A 21,875-nucleotide genomic window follows, 5' to 3' on the forward strand; every position below is an offset into this window, starting at 1 on the left:
ATATATGCTCCAATGTCACTAGTTACCTTGCAATTAAATTCATTTCTGAGTAGGAATATACTCACATTTTTTTCCTTCAAGACACCTCATTATCGACATTTGGATCAAAGCAATATACAATTTATTAAAAAAAAAGTTGCAATTATTCATTCCAAATGTAAACAATTAATTAAAAACACTATTTTCATCATACAGTCTATTCAATATAATGACAGATAGTATTTTTAGTCCTATAGAGGAAAAGTTTAAATAGAAAAATGTTTTTTTACTGCCTGGCAAGTAGTTCAGGTTCAAGTTCCCAATTAAAGGCTACCTGCTACTCCATGAAATGGGGTGCAAGGTATCAACTGAATTCCCAAAAAACTGAAATTTTTCCCAACTCCAAATGGGATTTTCAACTTGTTTAAAGCTATGCCAGTGTTTCTGAATTTGGCTCCTGTAAAAACTTTATCATCATGTGTTTACTCAGGTATTAAACTTAACATGCATCAGTACCTTACAGAGACCACACAACAGTGATTTCTCCTATTACTTCTTAATACCACTGGAATTACTGGAGTGCTGTGCACAGTTAATTGCTCCACTTTTCCTACTGCTTTAGTAATATATTAATATTTAAATAATTTGTGTATAAAAGGGCTATTCAACAGTCAACACTTGTGGTAAGTTCAGACCTAAAATTACACATTTTCAAACAGAAAGTAACAGCAAACATTTAACTTACTACAAGATAAATTTTCACTTCAGTAGACCAGAAATGGAAGTATAAAATGCCTTACCCTTTGTTCCAGAGCTGACTGAGTCTGTTGTCTTAAAAGAGTTTTAAATGGCCCCCCTTCTTTTCCAGCACTCCCACTGCCCATTCCTGAAGAGTATCAGTACAAATGACATTTAAAGAAACATATATTATAATTTGTAATCAAAGGATGATTGCAAAATAGATAAAAATGAGTCACTGAAAACAGTCAAATTATCCCCATAATGTTAATTTTTAAGGAAAAAAAAAGCATCAAAATTTATTTTTGGTTTGAGGGTTGTTCTAGGTTTCCTTTTTACATGACTAGCAGCGATTTTATAGTATTTGGACAGACCTCCCTGATCTAAGATTTTTTTCCTGCTGATCAAAAAATCAACTTTAAAATATAAAAACTTAAAAATGTGAGTTTAAAATTCTTTCCTATGACATTTAACTTTATTTTCTTGTTATGATTTTTTTATGATTTTTGTTATGATTTAAATATAGACCTACTTTTCACATAGTTTTTACATAACCAGATTATCTACCCTTAGCAAAGAGTCTCTGTCAGACTACTCTATAGTTGTCTATCTCTCACCAATATTATTACAACATTTTTATTTAGTAGAAGTAATAAAAAATCTGTTTTTCAGAGAGTTTCAGGTAACTAAACCTTTCCTAACTACTAGTAGGAGACTACATATAATTAGTTACATTATATATTATATTATACATGTATATAGTTACATAATGCATGATTAGGAACAAGAAAAAAATTCAAAGGCAGTGCATATCCTTTGATTTGAAATATAAACTCTGAAAAAAATTACAAATTACTGTACATGACGAAATACTCATCTGATTCATTCAAATAAGCTAAGGGCTACTACTGCTTAGCATTTAAAACTACACTTATTTGATTACTGTATTTGCACACACATAACCTGCAGAGTATCTGTAAATGAACATGAGATAAACTCCAATTTCGCAGAATATGACAATTCTCTCCTTTCAGATTTCTCCCCCCTAACCACAGGAGATTTTGTGCAGAGAAGGTTTATCAGATTCACAAACATGTTTGCTGTTGAATTATTTGCTGTCCCCTTAACAGAGCGTGTTGAGATGCAGGTTATGTGTCTGACAGTAAATCATGGGCTCTGTGGTTAAAAATCATTAAACACATACCAAGATTGTGTTTTTCCTGAAGTAAACACAATACTAGTGAATCAGATTTTCTTGGCAATATATCATGCCTAAAAGCATGTTATCGTTGCTGTTCCTTATATCTAAAGCCATCAGGGCTAACATGACAAAGCAAAAATAAGCCCATAAGTTGTAGAGGAAAGCAGAGCATAAAGAACAAAAAGGTGTCAGGAGCAGGATGAAATACAAACATCACAGTGCAAACAGTTAGAAATGAAGCCAAGATTTTCTTTTTCAGAATTTGTAACTAATTCAACATAGTAATTCCTTGCTACTTTCCTTTTTCTTCTGATCAAACATCTGATAAAGATGAACAAGACTGTAAATGTACATCAAAGTGTAGTTATTTGTTTCAACCAAAGACTGGGAGATCTAGAAATAATACCAGACTTAATAATGTATTTAAATTAATTCTTAAATTCATTTGTTCATTTTCAGGAGTTACTAAGCTACCATTACCATGTAATTAGATATAAAACCACTACAATTTTCAACGAGTATTTTTAGCTGTTCTTGGATAAGGAAACAAAAATATTAGTATCTGTATAGTCCCATTAAACAAGATTTAATTGCTTTTACTATTTAGCATTGATTCTAAACATCACTGTCAGGGACTATACAATATTAAATACAGACAAACATAGCATAAATACTACACACGAAACAAACTCAAAAAAATACAAACTAACCAAAAGAGTTTCTACAAAAAAAAGCGCAGTAATATCAACGATTTAATTGAAATCTATGAAAATAATCCATGTCAGTGAAATGAAAAAGTGGGCAGTAAAAATAAAAAGCATGGGCTTTGTTTAAAAGTTTAAATTAAAAAGCAGAGTTGGTAGCATCTGAGAACCATTATTTCAGCAAATTATGAATGAATTCACGAGCAAGTGCAATGAGCATTTGCTCCATGCAAAATGCAGGAACAACAAAGTGAAGAGAATGTGTGGGATTACAAAATAAATTATTTCAGTCCAATTACCAAGGATATTTTTCAAGGGCAAAGAAGAAATTCTGTAGTATAAATGATATTGTTTCAAATCCTCTAAGTAAAGTTCTGAAGGTGTTTCAAGCTTCTGGGGCAGAGAAGGTGAGAGATGGAATGAATAGTCATGTAGCCAGCAGTTTTCAGAGGCTAAACTGAGCAAACCCAGGGTTATAGAAGCATCTGTGTGTTAATAAAATCACAACATTCCCTTAAAAGTTTGTTTAAAAGGCCATAATAGATAGATCCTACCAGAAGCAGCCAGAAGCAGCTCTTCAGTGAAAGAAACACTTTTCCTCAGAACAACTGGGCTGACATGGCTAGAGTGTAGAGGTTTAATGCTAGAGCCCGAGAGGAGGAGACAGGACTTTTTAAGATGTGGGGAATCACAAGAGAGTGTAGGGGAGCTGGGAAACAGGAAAATCCTAGGTCCCTGTGGGGAAGGTGCTGTGGAGGAAAGTAATAGAGACAAAGATGCAGATTCAGAAGATGACTAAAGAAACGGACAAAAGAAATCAAAATGAAGCATTTTTTTCTCTAAATGAATCAACATTTACTGCAAATTACTGCTCAACACACAAAGAAATGGAATGACAATACTCCACAACGTGCATGAGAAGCATGTTTTTAAAAATTATGACTTGATTAACTTTATTTTGGAATTAATTTTTTAGGGACATGGTAATTTAACATTTTAAATGTCAAACAAAACTTGATAGCAAATAGTATGGAGTAAAACCCAAACAACAGAGTCTTTGCACACACTTAATCTGATTACTTTCATTATCTTGGTAGAAAAAGTTATTTTCCAAAGAGGTCATGGATTTGTTTTATGATTTTCAAGAGTAATAAATCTTGTAGAATTTTAAGTTCCCACCAAGAAAAGGAGTTCCCACCTTCTCCATTTCCTCCAAACATATGCTATAGCACATCAGAATGTATTATCTGATTAAAAGACATCATGGTTTTTGTCAGCCTGATTCTGTTCATTTGTAGTGGTATAAAATACATTCTTACTCCCAGAATTCTAACTTCAAAGCCGAACTCAGCAAATGTATTTATAGACCAGAATGGATAACACAAGCACAATTGTATTTCACAGAAGACATCAAGGTAATATCCTCCACATGTGGAGCTACTGAAAATTAGATGCTTAAGCAGATCCAACTTTCAACCTCCAGTGTTTTCTTACTCATACTGGGAAATTGTGGTATCTGCACTGTTTCTCCAGGTTAATCTCCATCTCAGATATATCAGCACACTAACTACCTGACTGAGAAATAAAGAAGAATAAAATATACTGCAGAAAGAGCAGAAAATGCTTCTTTTTTCACATAATCAGACAATCAGAATCATGGGCATCTACAATTTGATAATGTTTGATGTGTCTGTCACATGAGAAGCCTGCATTTCTTTAACTCTGTTTAACTACTAAGACCATCAATTTACACACTGAGATATTTGAACTTGGTAACAGCCTTGGGAAATGAAAACAGAGGTCTAAACATATACAGTAACTGTTAAGAACAACATCCTGAATTTAGTATCTTATGGATGTATCTTCTGCATATCATCAAATTTTAGGTAAAAATAAAACAAATGACTCAAGATATATTGCCCTTTTAATCCATTAAGACTCAAAATCGACTTTGTCATAACAAGACACAGAATTTTTAAATGTAACTAGCAAATCCTCTTTGGACAAATTTTAATAGCAGAGTTAAAAGCTGCCAAAAAGACGTTGCTAATAAGCAAAACTATTCCCACAGTTTGCTTTAATACTAGAAAGAGGGCAAAAAATTAACTTTACGTACTTTAAAAATCCCTACAATTAGGAGGCACCAATGACATAATCTGTTTCAGTTTGAAGAAACTGACAAAACTACCTAATACTGCCAGGAAATATATAATGCTGCTGGTTTAAAATCTTAACACAATGACAGTGAGTTGCCACATGCCTAAATCCACAACACCTACATCTATAAAAATGACCATCTATGTCACATTTAAAATCCTTCACATGACATGATCTTTACCATGGAAAATCTGATCAAAAGAAACAGGTTTTCAAATATTCAGTTAACCACATGTGAATTTGGGGTCCTCCTAAGTAATAAACATCCAGTTATATCTGTATGTCCTTTAAATGAGTGACCACCATAGGTTACCCAGAGGACAGACATGCTTTAAAAAGGACAAAAATAGAAAGTGTGCTTTTATTTGGCTTGTTTGTTTTAAAAATGGGACAGAGAAAACAGGACTAAGAAAGACAGCTACCTAATTGGGAATATTTTTAGCACATCTAGGGAATAAACTACATGAAATATTTACTACAACTCCATTTGAAAGCAGTATTCAGTTTATCTGCTAGGAAAAATTCTTGAAAGGGGTGCTACCAAGTAAAGCTGAATCCACTACTTTAGTGTGCTCAAAAATTGTCTAATTAGATGGAGCCAAGAATGTTCTGAGCTTCAAATACCACAATTTAAAACATAATTTAAAAAAAACTAACCACATTTCTATAAACAATTCTACAAAATACTCTGCCCTATGGTAGCAAAAGTCACAGCATTGGTCACATAATGAAAAATAAACATACAATAATTCTTTCAGTTGTGCTGACATTACCACTGACATGATTCTAACCACAGACTAAAAAATGAGGAGGGAGGAAAAAACAAGTTGAAAAAATTATGATCAAGCAATGGAGAAAGAAAAATGCTTTTTGAAGATGGCTGGGTTACTTCTAATGTAATTTAAGTTTGAAAGTGTATGCTGTGTATGTAAAACTATTTCCATATACTCAGAGAATAAAGAGACAGTGGCTGCTACATTTCTAGCCTTGAATTTGCAAAAGGGAGTTCAAAATTAGATAAATGTATGCAGTAAACTTAGGGCACAGTAGGCTTGAAGGCCACATAGTTTTAGTAACACCATCCTTAACATACTGTGGTGAGAAATACACTCCTATGATCTGTGATATGAAATGGAGGAAATAAGAAAAAGGCAATTACTTAGGACTCCCTTAATGCTCTGAGATGTTTTGTTTTGACTTAAATAGGGTTGTGGTACAAAAGTAATTTTCATGTTATCCAGGACAGTGGAAATACAGGCAGGATTGAAATTCTGCAGAAACCTTTTTGAGCTTGAGGTGTGCTGTGTGAGGTCTCCAATTTTCACATCATTTTGATAACTTAAATGCCAAAAAGCAAAAAGGGGTTGAATGAAAATATAAAAAGAGAAACACAACTTAAACAAAAAGTGGGTGGAAGTGCCTTACCAGTTTTGGGTGTCAAACTCAAATCTGTGTCAGAAGAAGAGGACTGTCGACTGTAGGACTTGGAAGGTGAAAAGGAATAGGTTTGGTTTTTCAGAGGGGTGGAGGGTCCTGATGAATATGTATTGGGATTGGGATCTTCATTGAAAGGAATCCTGCCAGAAGAAGGTGGAAACATATTCAGTAATCCTGTGCCAAAGGACCTGGCTGACAGCAGCATGATCCAAACACCAGGATGGGATTGGGGCAGGGCCAGCAGCTATTCCTTAGGTGCGAGGCTGGGAATGAGGCCAGAGGCAAAGAAATGCTGTTTTACCCTCTCAGCATCCTACAGAGAGATGCTCGTCATCTACAATGAAACAATTAAGCCAAATGAAAAGCATGAGATGTGACAAAAAATTATATATATATGCAAAATAAAAAAACTGAGAAGTTTATGGCTTAAAAATCTGGTCAAATACACAATGCTTTGAGTTAGTTTAAGAAAGAAAAAATGATTTCAAATTATAGTTGTGTTTATACATATTTAAACACTTATGTATATACACATATGCATTTTTAAGGTAAAAAAAAAAAAAAAAAAAAAAGATGTTTCCTTATCCTATAGCATCAGCAGCATGCCACAGCTAAAAACAGAGCAAAGAGGAGAATCTTTATGGGAACAAATCTATTGACAAACAGTTTACTTATGCACAGCTTGACTTACCTGCTCTCTAAAACCATCTCTTCCACAAATGGCACAGACCCTTCCTAGAACCATGTTAAAACCTGCTGTGGATCTGAATTACGTTTGAAAGCAATCATGAGCTCAAATCAATGTTTCCCACTTACATCACCTGATTTTATTTTTTTTTATTTCACAGGAAGCAAGATCATGTCAAAGTGAAGAGCGTGGCTTTGTGGAAGAGACTGGGAGAAAGAAGAAACTATCCTGCATTTGTTTGAGCTGCTGCACCCTGGGTGCTTCTTCCCTGCTCACAGAAGGCGCATCCATGAGGAAAGGAGGGAAGCAAGACGGGTGGTACCTGCCTACACTGCCTGCCTGCCTGCCCTTGGGGACCACTGTGCCTGTGGGCTGCCTCTCCCCAGCTTTGGAGTGCGAGCAGTCTCGTACCAGTGTAGATGAGAGTGGGAACAGACACAGAGAAGTTCTGAGTAAGTCGTGAGCCAGTAGCAGTGTGAATTGGGCTGTTGTGAGTCGAGCGGCATCCATGGCTTGGCGGATGAACCAGCGGAGACCTGAGAGAGTTTGCAGCCAAGGTGGAAGAAAAGAAAACAATACATACAAACAGGTTGCAAAGTTATGTTATCAATGATTTCAGGGAAGTTTAGCTAGAGGAGATCTCTTACTCTAAGCAGACTCTAAGAATTTCAATTCCTAGCATGCAAGAGTCCAGATGAAATAAAAGGAGGGAAAGGAAGAGCTTAAGCACTTGCTTGTGACTGCATCATTGATTTTTGGCAACAGGCCATCAAGTTAGTAAAGCCAAGAATGAGAAGAATCAAATTAGTTGATTTTGCTGCCTTAGAGAAACATTCCCTTTTTTTAAATTGAGACAATATCCATCACCAAGTTGAACATGGATAATTCGAGAAGTGGAATTTCCACATTTTGCTGCAGAGTGAAAGCCACTGGTTTGTTTATTTATTTATGGGTGCTTTTTACATTGATAATTACCAGGTCTACCTTTTTTGTTTTTAAACACCATGCTGCTGTTCTATGCTGCACTGTATCCAGAAGTTCTTTTAAAGGCAATTTTTTAAAATCAAGACAAGTCAAACAAGCTATGCTGTGAAATAGAAGCCAGTAATTTTTAAAAGCCCGTTCATAGTTTGCAAAATTTTGCAGAGCAATTGATGCCTGCACAAAAAAATGCCTCATCTATTGCAGTGACACAACAGTTTAAGTTAATGAAAATGGCTACTTCAATTAATACATCTAGAAAAACAGGATATGCAATACACTTCTTGGTGCAGTTTTTCCTTCCTGGATTGCTCTACCAAACAGAAAGTAACTAATTTATCCACGCAAAAAAAGTAGCAACAGTTGGAAGAAACTGCAAGTATATTTCTATTAATTTGTATGCATATCAAAACATTGCATTCAAACTGTTTGGTGCTGCAGTACATATGACAAAAATCACAAAATCCTGCTTCTCATTGTAAAAAGATTTCTCTGCAAGTTCAGTGTCTACCTGTTTTGCCGTAGTCCTACTTGTTTTACAACAGTAAAAAGCAAAGCACACAATAAAAGATGAGACCTCTTTGGGGTCATTGTCTAAATTGCTGACAGAACCATCAGAATTCAAAATTTATCTTCTCTTATATGCTCATAAACATTTAAACTTGAACCAAAGGTACATTTGTGAGAGGTCCTCACAAAAATGCTCATTGCACAAACACAGCATCAAAGCAGAACTAATTATAGTTGAACGGGTGGATCACAAGCCAAGGACATGGAGTACTACTGCTACATAAATACAAAGAAAATCATCTTAAGTAAGAATTACCACTCCACTTTCTACTGAAATAACAAGTCATCCAATCTACAACATTTCAGAATTGTGGAATATAAAACTGAGCTGCAGACAAATAAAACTACAAAAGAAAACAAATTCTGGGGAAAAAAAAGAAATCACACCAGTTATGAAAAACTGAATGAGTATGAAAAGGAGAGAGGTGAAACTTGTTTCCCTACAAGCTACTAATTCATACTTACTCCTTCATTTCTTTGGATGGGGAGTTACATGCAGGTAAAAATGCTGATGTGTTACTTAATTTATCCAACGTGCAGGCTGTTCCTATGGCTCTCACTACGAGTCCAGACTCTCCCTCCAAATCAAAACACTGCAAGTAACCAACAACAGCATTTCCTCTCATTTCAAGAACCTTCAAGCCAATCTTCCTTTGCAATTCACCTACAAAACAAAAGGTAAAGAGGTCATAGTTGCAGTGAACTTCTGTTCTCTTTTGTGGTCTTTGACCTCTGCTTTTGGAGCGCCAACCAAGTCAGCAGAACAGGTAATAAATCCAATCCTACACAGCCAGGCCAAGGAGCTGGTCACAACTTCTGTCTCCTATAACACTGTGCAATACAAAGTGACTTACACAGCTTTTTTCTTTTTCTCCAAATCCATTCTGATTGCCAAAACAGCATGTCACATCAGAGTTTTATTCCCCCCAGTCTTTATTTTATTTTCAGTAGGCTTTTTTTTTCCTTTTTTCTACTTATTCAGAGGGAGAGAGGTCAAGATGTGTTCTGGAACTCATGTAAGTTTCTAAATACTTCATATAGTTCAAAATAATGCAACATCTTTGAAATCTGCATGAATAGGCATCTATAATTTCTTCACTTACCAATTTATTTATGCGTATTTCAACTTTATTCCTACTTTTTGCCCCTCTACTGCAAACCAAACACTACCACTTCTATTAACTGCACACAAAGACTGAAAGACTGTGACTATAAGAAACTGGTCTGTCATTGATGATTTTTAGGAGGATATCATAAAAAAATTAATTGTTGTATGTAGCTGGATTGCCTTAGTAATAACTAAGGTGGAAAGTATCATCTCTCTTCTTATGAAAATGAAAGATTTCCAAAATTCTCTGCTAACAAACTGAAAAATCCTCACTATCATAAGGGATGGCCTAAGAGTCCTAATGTCACTGCTGCTGAGAAATCAAATGGAATGAAATGGTCCCAGAATCACAGAATTTCCTGAGTTGGAAGGGACCCACAAGGATCATCTAAGTCCAACTCCCAGCTCTGGTTTCTACTGCTTTCTTGAAGTTTGATTCTAAAATTACCAGCACATCTTACTACTATAACCTTCTTAACTGTGCCTGTGCTGGTCTTGAAAAAAACTCTAAGGCTGAGATACAGCACGAAAGCTTCTTTGTAACTTCACATATAATGACAAAGATCTGTGAAACAGCCTGGCTCACTCTCAGAAGTTACAGATTTCGTCAAGATTCTTTATGTGTGATCACCAATAACAGCACTGCAGTATCACACATTTTATTAATGAGATAAAACAGTATTGCTGTGAGTTCTTTTGGGTTTTTATCCTCTCATCCATGCCATAAGTAAAATCTAGCAGAACACTTTATCCACCTGCACCATTTATGCATGGCAAGAAATAAGCAAATGTGAATTCTGTAAACTAATATGGGGGCTTTATTAAAAATGTCTTCATCTTAGTTATGACAACAGTTTATTTCACTTTTTCCCCTCACGCTGGTCTTCCCAATGAAGGTACACCTCCATAGTCGTTAATGCTGCCCCACTTACTGAGGATCCCATAAACACCTTCCACTGTCCCAGGTTGCTTAGAGCTCCATCCAACCTGGCCTTGGACACTTCCAGGGATCCAGGGGCAACCATAGCTTCTCTGGGCAACTTGTGCCAGGGCCTCACCACCCTCACAGCCAAGAATTTCTTCCTAATATCTAATCCAAACCTACTCTCTCTCATTTTTAAGCCCTTCTCCCTCATTCTATCACTCCAGGCCCTTGAAAATAGTCCCTCTCCATCTTTCTTGTAGCTCCTTTCAGGCACTGGAAGGTCACCAAGGTCACCCTAAAGCCTCCTCTTCTCTAGGCTGAATAATCCCAATTCTCCAATTCTTTCCTCACAGGACATGGTTGAGAAACAACAAACCAAAGTCCCTTCTGACTTCTGAAGTCTCTCCTGACTTCAAAGAGATGGGATGAGTAACATAAGTATTGATGCACACTGTATCTGAAATACGGAGGATTTGTTCACATACTTCAAAAAGTTCAAAGAGGGTCAAGTTCATTACTTTCATTGTTTGAGTCAAAATTCTAGTGATACTGTTCATATGGGTTAAGAACATCTTCAAAAAAGTTTTGCAGGTTTCTTTGACCTTTCTGAAAGCAACCAAAAAATTAGGCAGCAGCCTGGCCTCACCAAGAAGTGAAAAAAAATAAAAATCAGTCCCACTGTCCATCAGTTAGAAATACATAATCCTCAGAAACAGAAGACACCATGAACTGACAAAAAATCAACATAATTAACAACAAAACTTACATGCAATCTTAAGCAAGGCACTTATTTAAATCCTGAAGGTTTTTAGAAGCAGCAATAAGCATTCCAGGCCACACGTTTATACCTGACATGAGTGAAATGAGCCTTTGCCGAGCCTCATTGGACGCCCGGGGAGTGCGGATCCTGTCTATCCACTGGTACTCCGGGTCCTCGTTCACTACAAGCTCTTCCACAAACCCATGAATAATCACTGCTCTGTAACACTTAGGAATAGATGTAGCTGTTAAAAAAATATGTACAGAAAAAGATGTAAGAGATAGGCCTGTGAGCCAAGAAACATGTAAAATTACGCATAAAAATGATTTCAGAAAGTTTTTCAGACAATTTTCTGTAAAAATGTGGGACATACCCAGGAAGTTTTGCTCATGAGATCATAGAACCCTGATAAGATAACTGTCTGTTGTACCAGTTACACCATGTACTATTATGAAATAATTATCATTAATAATAATTTAAATATATTTAATTATATAATTAAGTTAATTATTTCTTGTATATCACTATATTTAAATAATCCAAATATATTAATATATTATTGATAATTAATAATAATTAAAATATTATGAAGTAATGGTACATGGTGTAACTGGTACACTGGACAGTTACCAGGTTTCTTTTCACTTTGTGCCTCTTTAAAAGGATACAGACCCTAAATAACACCACACGTGTATGTACAAGCACTGAAATGCAACTTACGGACATTAAAAAATCCCATCAGTTATTTACATTGTTTAGAAACATGAACAGTAAAAATGTGTTAAAAAAGAAAAGCAATTTGTGTCAATGTTACCTCCATAACATATATATATATCTATATCTATATAGTTTAATGCAATGAGCTGGTAAGAGAAGAGAGAGAGCAACAGAAGAGGACAAAGAAAGGAAAGGAGGGAACAAGTTTTTTGTTCAAATAAACCTTTTTCCTCTACTTACTGCAAAAAAATTTGACTCCACAAGATGACTGCCTAAATCTGTTTAAATCATTGAAGAGATCTACTTTCACCACCACGTTGATCTCCCCACGTATACCTATTAATACAAAACCATGAAACATCAGAAATTATAACAACATAACTGTATCAATACAAAACTAGACCTATAAATTATTTCCTGTTATTAGTAATTAATGCCAGAGGAGCAGGAAGCCTTATCCTTGTCTCTCAGTTGTGCTGCAGAGACACACAGAGGAAGTTTCTAGTTCTGCCAAGCCCTTGAGGCTGAAGCAATGAAAGGAACACTACTGAAATGCCTTCTTTGCACCAAACAGATGGACTGAAGAAAGAGAAGCCATCAGGCTCTTGATGCTGCAGTGGCCTCTGCTGCAGGGTGCTCCCTCTGCTCAATTTCCTCCCTGAGATCATTTCAAAATTGCAGTAAAGCTCCTGTCTGAAGTTTAACCCAAGAAGAAAGATTCATGGTTCTTTCTAGAACCACAAAGTGGCACAGGAAGTGTTTGCAAAATACTTTAACTGTGACAAGAAATATATTAAAAATAAGGTATTATAAACCATTTAGACAAAGCTTAATCTTCAACTATGATTAAATCTTACTACTAATGGAGTATTTTCTAACACAGAACCATTCCTTTTTGACTTTTCTATTTTCCTTTTCTGAGCTTTTTCTTCTTTTTCCCCACCCAGTAACAAAATCATTTCACATATTTTATGTTTTGACATATTGAGGACTAAACTTCTTGATGGGTCTGATCTCTGGTATATTCAGAAGCCTTTATCACATCAGTAAATGGCACTAAAACAGCAGCACAGGATTTGTTGTTCAACTCAGATATTACTGCAATAAAATCAGTCACATCTCCCTTCCAAAATGCCAATGGAAAGAAGCCTTCAGTCATTATAACAGAAAATGCCTCAGGGTTATATATTTTCAGAAACAAGCATGTTGGGGTGAAAGGAAAAAAAATTAATATAAACTTCTGAACATTATATTTGTTATTTTTTAAGAAAGCATCACTTAATGTTTGCCAAGGGTCAAGATAATTGGAATCTAGTGCTATGAGCATGAAAATATAAGAATTCCAATTTTACTTAAATAGAAAAGAGCTGTGAAATACCAACATATCTGGAAAAATATACAGAAATCAAACTCTCTCTAACCTACCAGCTGTACACATCCTGAAACAAGTGTTTGCATAATTTACCTCCAGAAGAAAACGTGTGATTGGAAAATGTGCATAGGATAAAAAGGCAATTAAAAAATCCCACATGAAATATTTCTCAGTATTTCTCTTCTCTATAACTTTAATATGCAAAATTGCAAAAAATACTTTGCATCAGTTATGATAAGTACCCAGTGAACACCATTAATTATTTCCCAACAATGATTTATAATTGGCTTTTAACACTGTTAGGTCATTTAATTCACCCTGAATAATGAACGAGGGAGATAATGGCAACCACAGATTTTCTGCACCAAGGTATTCAAGCAGCAAGTTAATTGCTCTAAACTGACATTGGCTGAGACAAAAGCTGTTTCATTAAAATAAAAAGCAGAAACATCATTAACTGTATTTTCTCATACCTTCAAGACATTCTGATGAAATCCACCTAGCACTGAGAGCACTTACTGCAGGGAAAAGAATTTCAACCTGCTGGAGATCTCACATCCTGTCCCTTCATCTCAACTGAAGTTTATCCCAAATCCCAGGATGGCACACTTCAAGTAACTCCAGCAATATAATATTTGTTTATCAAATACATGGCAATTGGACAAATATGTCTGAGTCTTTTTTTTATTTTTTCATCTGAAATTTGCAGTAACTACTGAAGACTTTTTCCCACTTGTCACAAGTCCTATGGAAGGCATTCTGCCAAGCACTGTTCTTTTCTCCTATGCCAGAGATCTTCTCATGTCACAAAATAAAGGGGGAAAAAAAGCCAGTAAAGTAGTTTTCCAACTCCAAAGCTCAAGTTATTACAGATTTCTGAAGACAGCTTACAAGATTATAAAAAGCAGATTACATTTCAAACAAGACTGTTTTCAATTAGGAAATCTTACCATGAATGGTATCATAAATTGGAAACCACCCTGAAATAACAGTGGCTGCTTCACTATAGAGCAGAGGATCAATATCTATGTACACTTTGCCAATGGCATCGTTGGCACTGTACGTGTCGTGATCAAGAACTGTGATCTGGAGAGGCTCATCCTGGAGCTCTTCATCATCTACCTGGAAAACAAATATTAACATGGAATCTGAGTACTTAAAAATGTGCAGGGAAACGCTGCTGAAAAATGAGAGAGAAGAGGAAGAGGCAGAGGAAATTAGTTATGAACAGTGACCCGACACAGATTAATCTGTAATTTGAGTTTCCTGAAGCTAAACAACACATTCGCTCATTTTGATTTTATCCTTCAGAGACTGGTGAGATCCTGGAAACAGAGCTATCACTGGGAAAATAACAGAAAAGCAAGATTGCAGTGATTATTCATTTTAAAATGCCACAATATTTTAAGTTACAGTTCCTAGATTGTCCACCTATCTTCACAATACATACAGAGGGGGGAAAAGGAAGGGGGGAAAAGGAAGGGGGGGAAAAGGAAGGGGGGGAAAAGGAAGGGGGGGAAAAGGAAGGGGGGGAAAAGGAAGGGGGGGAAAAGGAAGGGGGGAAAGGAAATTTGAGATAAAATACCTCAGAAGACTACTATACTTTGAAATTAAGATTATGGTGTTCTCATCACTGGTCAATGGCTTAAAAATAAGACATTTCACACAGCCTGCAGTAAAAATTCAGTCATTCTACATATTCAATTTCCTAAACAAATGCAATAATCCATCTACAGATAACAACTATTTTGTTTTAGGACTAAGACAGACATTTTACATCTTTTTTTGTTCAATGTCATGAACCAAGAATAAAGTTTGCTAACTGCAATGGGATGACTCATGGAGTGTTTGCAGAATTGTGATATTGCCTTAGAGCATGGCAAATGAACCAGAACTGCACATTCAAGTGTTTCAATAATTAATTTATTCTAAACATAATCCTCATTTTTTAAGTAGCTAAAAAACGTAGTAACAAAAAAGAAACGTGTAAACACTTGTTCAGGGCATAATGTCAAAGGACATCAACAAATTAGATCCTGGAAAGCAACACGCAATTACAGGAAAATGCTGAGTGCCCTCATTATTACATAAGGACACGCGAAGAGAAAGTGTCCAATAATTGTTGTCTGAGCTCTTTATTTTGTAATCTTCACGTAGGAATTTTCCACTTTCTCCTTTGACAAGTGCATTATCTTTGCAACCAGATGTAAGACTTCAAACACCAATTACCTTTTCCTGCTCAAAATTTTTAAAAAACCCACCTGTATTTTTAAAAATACATATTTATTTACACATACTTGTACTGATAACTGTACTTAAAAAGCTTAACCCCTGCTACATTTCCCCCACCTTCCCTGCAGAATTCTCTTTTCTAATAGAACAACACTTAAGTTGGATTCAACCTGGCAAGCTTTTATCTTCACAAACACTCCAAAAACCCAGTGAGACGCCCTTAGCAAACAAGGTCTGACTGGAGCTGGGTTTGCTGAAAAAGGCTTTGTGTATTTAAACACCAATACACTTCAATGCTCAAAACTCATTTTCTGCTTTAAATGCAATTAGTTAATTAAGGGCAGCTAAACCAGAGTGTCTATACAGTTACAAGCAAACTCTTAAAAAATACTTACTTCGAATTTGAACCACTCAGAATTCCACTGAGGATTAAGTGATTTGGGGTACACGTCTGTCTTAAATGTTGTATTTCCAAATTTCACCTAAAAATACAAACATTCAATTATCAATTACAAATATTAATAAAACGATTTTGAAACTCATTTAATTGACATACACAAATAATTTCAAATACATGGTGCAACAAATCATTTTCTTTTCACTGAGTGGCTTTAAAATAAATTTACATATATCAGTATCGCTCTATCAATGACATAATCAATCTCTCTCAAATCCTATCATACTACTAAAATTGTTCCTTTTCCCCCCTCAACCATTTGAGAGGCAAAAATGTCACTTATATTGGCTACTCAAAGTCACTTTGCATCCTCTCCTTGCCTTCTATAAGGAAAAATATTCTAAATGTTGATAGTTTATGACCTATTACTCTCCTCTCCAGGATTTCTCAATCAGCTTCACAGACAATTGATGAAACAAATATAAAAACAAACTGGATTTGAGCTATGTAGAGAGAGGACTATTAGAAATTAAATATTTTCCATACTTTTATTGCTTGTTGCACCGTTGACCACATAATAACCCACTTCAGCAGTATCCATATGGTCTCCACAGGCATCTATTTCAGGCTAAGCCCATCTTAGGGTTTTGTGGGGTTTTTTTGTTTGCTTTTTTTAAAGTGAAACTGGATTTCTGTGATGTTTCATACATCAGGAAGTGATGCAGCACCATGTAAGAGCCTTTATTTCACTGCAGCTTTCATTTCAAACCCTTTACAAACACTTGCAATTATCTGAATGCTACCTCTCAAAACAATGACCACCTCATACCAAGTACTTACAAATACTCAAAGTTACATTTTTAAACTTTTTCAAGATTCTTAAGGAAAATAATGAGTAGGCTGATAGAAAAGAAATGAAGTGTGTAGATTTTGACAGCTTTTATCTTTTAGAAGCCTAAATGCATTTTGGAAACTAAATTTAGGCCTGGATTTGAAAACTGGGTTGTAACTGTTTTAACAGTTTTGCTCGAGACAGAATTAAGTGACCATTTTGTACATTTCAATAATATAGTGATTATTTTGCACAGGTGCATATCCCAGCTCTGGAGAGATTTTGCACCTGCTTAAATACAATAAAGTGATGTTAGCACTGGCTGTAAGGGAGATACCAATTAAATACCGGTTCTGACTCCAGAAGCTGCCAGGATGCAACAGTCCTGAGCTCCACCCAACCTATTTAAAAGCCTTATCTTGGGAGTAAATCAGTTCCCTTGGAGCCCCAGGCAGCTGTATCTGAATTTCCCCGGTACTCCAGATGGTTCATTGAAGCTTGTAGAGATAATAAAACACCACGCTGCTGTCCACTGTGCAAAGTTAAAAGCACATTTATGGAAGAAATAGTAACAAAATATTCTGAGCTGGGACAAGGATCATTGTGCTCACGCCAACAAAGTCCAAGTTTTGCATAACCTGAGCCAAGTAAGAGCTCTTAAGTCTCCTCTCATTTTCTTTCCTAGTTCTAAGTTTATATTGCAATATTTAACAGGGAAATTTAAGGTCAGTTAACAACGAGAACCTTAACATCTGCTTTTCATTTTTATTTAAGGAAAAGCACATTGTAAAGTTTTTCAGCAATCTGATAGGGAAAAATAAAACAACGGTTTCAAGCTCAATTTATTTTGAAATAAATCTCACCTGCTGCATTGCCTACTCCAGACATGGAAAGGGAAGTTACTCCACACTGTTCCTAAGTAACAATCCTAAAAGCAAGGCCCCCATCTGTGTATTTCTATACCCTGATCTGTGCCAAGACACTCGTGGAACTGCACGTTAACCCAGCTAAGCAAACTGACCTTGAGGGAAATTTTTATTTTCCTTTTTTACTATATGAATTTCAAAAATCTACTTTGCTACACTGACAGTAGGGCTGGGAAACAGTAACCCACAGAAGAAGAGAGCTGTTTCTCCTAATACAGAGCAAAACCAGGCCAAATGGCACTGGGTGAACTGTATTCCCTAGTCCTGTTTGCCTTGTCTCCTAGTAGCAAGCATCAGAGTTGCTGTAATTTTAAACTGGATTAACAGGCAGCCTACAAGAGAAGCTTCTAAAAATTAAAACATGACTGGTGAAACAGCTGACAAAACAGTGAAACACTGAGTTTCATGTAATGAAATAGAATTATGTACTATTTCAGCTCCACTGAAAAGCTGAATACATCTTCACTTTACTACCAGCCTACTCTCCCCTTAAGCAATGCCCTCAGAGTCTAATGTCCACCAAATTTTTAAGCACCAAATGAAATCAGGACTTATATACCTCAAATTTATATTAATATTAGCATTTTTTTTTCAGTGTATACAGGTCTAGAAAGGCATTCTGCCTTCCTACCTTAATTCTAGCATTGTGCCAGCCTCCACCACTCATTTGTGGTGCACCTCAATCACTATTTGTGGTACAGGACATGCATTTTCACAGCACATTATTTTTAAATAGCTCTGATTTTTCTGAGAGTGTGATCCCTGAACCTGTGGAATGTTTCTGAAATGTTCTAAGTCATCCATATTGGAAAAAAATTAATTAAAAAAAATTTAAAAACCCAGAAAGCATAAAAAGGCTTGGATTGGAAGGGACCTTAAAGTCCATATCATTCAAGCCCCTCTGCAGGGATGTCACCTATTGGATCCCGTTGCTCAGAGCCTCGTCCAACCTGGGCCTAAAAATAATTCCACTTATTTTTCACTGCAACTTATTTTACAATCCCTTCCTTAGAAAGACCCTACATATTGCCTGTTAACTACATAGTTGCAAAGAAGGTTTAAGTTAGACACTCTGGGAGCAATAACGTGATTTAAACACGCAAATAATATTAAATATTGACTAAAAGCTCCCTTTGAAAAAAAAATTACTATTTCAAATGTTTTAAAAGGAAAGATGAATATTGGCCTTAAAGGTAAAGCCTGTACAACCACTCATGTATTCAACAATACAAGTGACTTAAAGATGATTTTATTACTTCTCCATTCTCCTTGCACTACGTCTGTCTAATCAAAGAATCGATTAGATCAGAAAGGGACCTCTGAGATCACCAAGCCCAAGCCATGCCCGACCACCACCACAACAACCACACCATGGATGGGACCGAGCGCCAAACACCTCCAGCCACGGCGCCTGCACCGCCTGCCGGGGCAGCCCGTTCCGATGTCTGATCACCCTTTCCATGAAGCAGTTCCTGCCGCTGTCTCCCCCAAACCCTCCCCGGGCAGCCCCGGGCACTCTCCCCTGGCCCTGGCCCCGCTGCCGGCGCCGCTCGGGCCCGGCAGGTGCCTCCGCCGCCCGGGCGGGCCCGCACCGCCCCTCCCGTCCCCCCCGCCGCCCACCTCCACGAAGGCGTCCGTCAGGTCGCTGGCGCGGTCCATCACCGGCAAATGGCGCCCCGCCACGATCTTGACCTTCAGCTTCCCCGGCATCTTCTTCTTCTTCTTCCTCCCCCCCCTCCTCCTCCTCCTCCCCCTCCCGCGGGCTGCAGGGACGGCGCCACCGCGCCTGTGCCATGGGCCGCCGGGCGCCGCGCCTGCGCATGCGCGGGGCTCCCGCCGCCGCCCCGCCCTCGCCCGGCCGGGAGCGGGAAAGGAGCCGGGAATTGTTGTGGAAGGGACTTCTGGGGATCACCCAGTCCAATTCTCCTGCCAAGGCATTTCTATATCACCCAGAGCAGGTGATATACAGATATCTTCAGCGGGATTTGGGCTTTCTCCACAGAGGGAGACTCCGCGCCCTCCCCGGGCAGCTGTTCCAAGGCTCTGCCGCCTTCAGCGTGAAGTGTTTCCTCATGCTGAGATTAAACTCCTTGTGTTTTACCTCGTGGCCACTGCACCTTGTTCTCATTGAAAAGTCTGGCGCCGTCCTCTTGGCACCGGTTTGAGATATGCATTAGTGAGATCTCCAGAATAAACAGGCCGAGCTCCCACAGTCCCTTTCTCATTAGTGAGCTCCAGACCTCTCTCTTTTCATCTTTATTCCCCTCTGCAGGACCCTCTCCATTAGCTGCTTGTTTTTCTCGCCCCGAGGAGGCCGAAACTGGACACAACACTCCAGGTGTGGCCTCACTGGGGCCAAGCAGAGGGGCAGGATCACCTTCCCTGACCTGCCGCCACAATTCCCACTGCTACTCCCGGCTGCCAGGACACGCTGCTGCCTCATGGCCAACTTGTCACCCACCAGATCCTTCCCCGCAGATCACCCCCAGCCTGCGCTGGTGTTTGGGGTTGTCCCTCCCCAGGTGCGGACCCCAAACCGCGGCTTTATCAAAGTCTCCCGTTATCGCCCCTGCCAGGCTCCAAGATGGCGCCCGCGGCCTCGGAGCGCCGCTGGTAAAAGTCGAGTTCCTATTCCTCGATGGGTCCCGCGGTGGGCGCTGCCCGGGGCAGCCTGAGCGCCGAGTCATCGATGGGCGGGGGTGGCGGTCCCGGCTGCGGTGACACGGAGCGGCATCGTATCCTGCATCCCGCATCCCACATCGTGCATCCCACATCGTGCATCCCGCATCCCGCATCCTGTATCCCACATCCCTCATCTCCCATCCCGCATCCCGCATCCTGTATGCCGCGTCCTGTATCCCACATCCCGCATCCCACATCGTGCATCCCGCATCCCACATCCCCCATCCCTCATCCCGCATCGTGCCCACTGCTGCACCCCCAGGACGCTCTGCCTTCCCTAGGGGATACCATGCTCCCATGAATACCAGTTAAAAGGGAGCCTGGAGGATCCCCAGACACTCGGTGGGAGCCTCCTGTGAAATGTTTAAACCCAACACCCCCCACCCCCTGGGTTTGGCTTTGTTTTCTTTAATCGAAAGACAAATATTTACGGTATTTGGAGGATTATGGATAGATTAAATGGAATTTAGTTATCAGAAATAGGATTTGATACGGTTCTTGCGGCCAGGTTGTAACTTTCTGATGCCTGAAAAAAAAGCTCTTTGTTTAGGCAATAGCACCGTGGGAGCTTGGCAAAAAGCAAAGGAGCAGGGCCAGGAGTTGGAACAGGTGTGGTCCTACAGGTGGGGTTATAGATCCGGGTTGTGGGATACGGGTTGTGCTGCTGGTATGGTCAGGAGCAGGGACATAAAAGAACCCTTGTGTTTTGTTTAAGCACTCACCAGGTGTTGAGCCAAATAGTAGATCTGCTGGGATTATTCTCCCTTCTTTCTAATCCTACAAAAAGACTAAATAATGCTATGGGCTGGAATGTGATACTCCAAACAAGCCATATGACTGAAATGCAGCAGTGTGTGGTGTAGGGAGTTAAGATATAGAGGATCCTCAGGCTACCTGCAGTTAGTCCCACCAACACAGCACTTTGTCTCTTAGCTCGTTTGGAAGTTACCCTTGGAACAATCCACACTGTTACTAATATTCATCATATCCAAGTAAAATATAAACAGGCTAAAGGCTTGTTTTTAACTCACCCATCCATGTTTAGATGGAATACTGTAATGAGACAACAGGAAGGGATGTGAGGATGCTGGCTGAGAGCAGCTGGACATGAGCCAGCTGTGCCCAGGTGGGCAAGAGGCCAAGGGCATCCTGACCTGGATCAGAAAACGTGGCCAGCTGGACCAGAGCAGTGATTGTCCCCTGAACCTGGCAATGGTGAGGCCTCACCAGAAACCTGGCATTCAGTTTTGGGCCCCTCAGGACAAGAAAGACCTTGAGGGGCTGGTTTGTACCCAGAGAAGGAAACAGCTTGGGAGGGGTCTGGAGCACAAGTGCAATGAGGATGAGCTGAGAGTGTCTAACCTGGAGAAAAGGAGGCTCAGGGGGGACCTTCTCACTCTCCACAACTCCCTGGCAGGAGGGTGCAGCCCAGTGGGGTCAGGCTCTGCTCCCAGGAAACCAGGGACAGG

At 38.6% G+C, this 21,875-nt stretch overlaps 1 protein-coding gene across 9 annotated transcripts in view; it reads right to left on the bottom strand.

The window, feature by feature from the left end:
* Positions 1-19,522, bottom strand: part of C2CD5 (C2 calcium dependent domain containing 5) — a 57,645-nt gene extending 38,123 nt beyond the window's left edge. For 6 of the 9 annotated variants that reach the window (XR_014589831.1, XM_083859194.1, XM_083859197.1 and 3 more), the window contains exons 1-8: positions 19,345-19,521; positions 15,965-16,051; positions 14,288-14,459; positions 12,206-12,301; positions 11,337-11,492; positions 8,921-9,119; positions 6,205-6,356; positions 780-865 (exon numbers count right to left, since the gene is read on the bottom strand). Coding sequence is in view for 8 of the 9 variants with exons in the window: in XM_083859194.1 (XP_083715320.1) it covers positions 780-865; positions 6,205-6,356; positions 8,921-9,119; positions 11,337-11,492; positions 12,206-12,301; positions 14,288-14,459; positions 15,965-16,051; positions 19,345-19,434 (1,038 nt within the window). In the remaining variant the exon portion in view is untranslated. Of the gene's footprint in view, positions 1-779; positions 866-6,204; positions 6,357-8,920; positions 9,120-11,336; positions 11,493-12,205; positions 12,302-14,287; positions 14,460-15,964; positions 16,052-19,344 lie in introns of all 9 variants that reach the window. The other 3 variants (XM_083859198.1, XM_083859196.1, XM_083859192.1) reach the window with 2 other exon arrangements.
* Between the last annotated feature and the right edge of the window lie 2,353 nt (positions 19,523-21,875).

Source organism: Zosterops lateralis (assembly GCF_965231275.1).
Source record: "Zosterops lateralis genome assembly, chromosome: 4".
NCBI lineage: Eukaryota > Metazoa > Chordata > Aves > Passeriformes > Zosteropidae > Zosterops > Zosterops lateralis.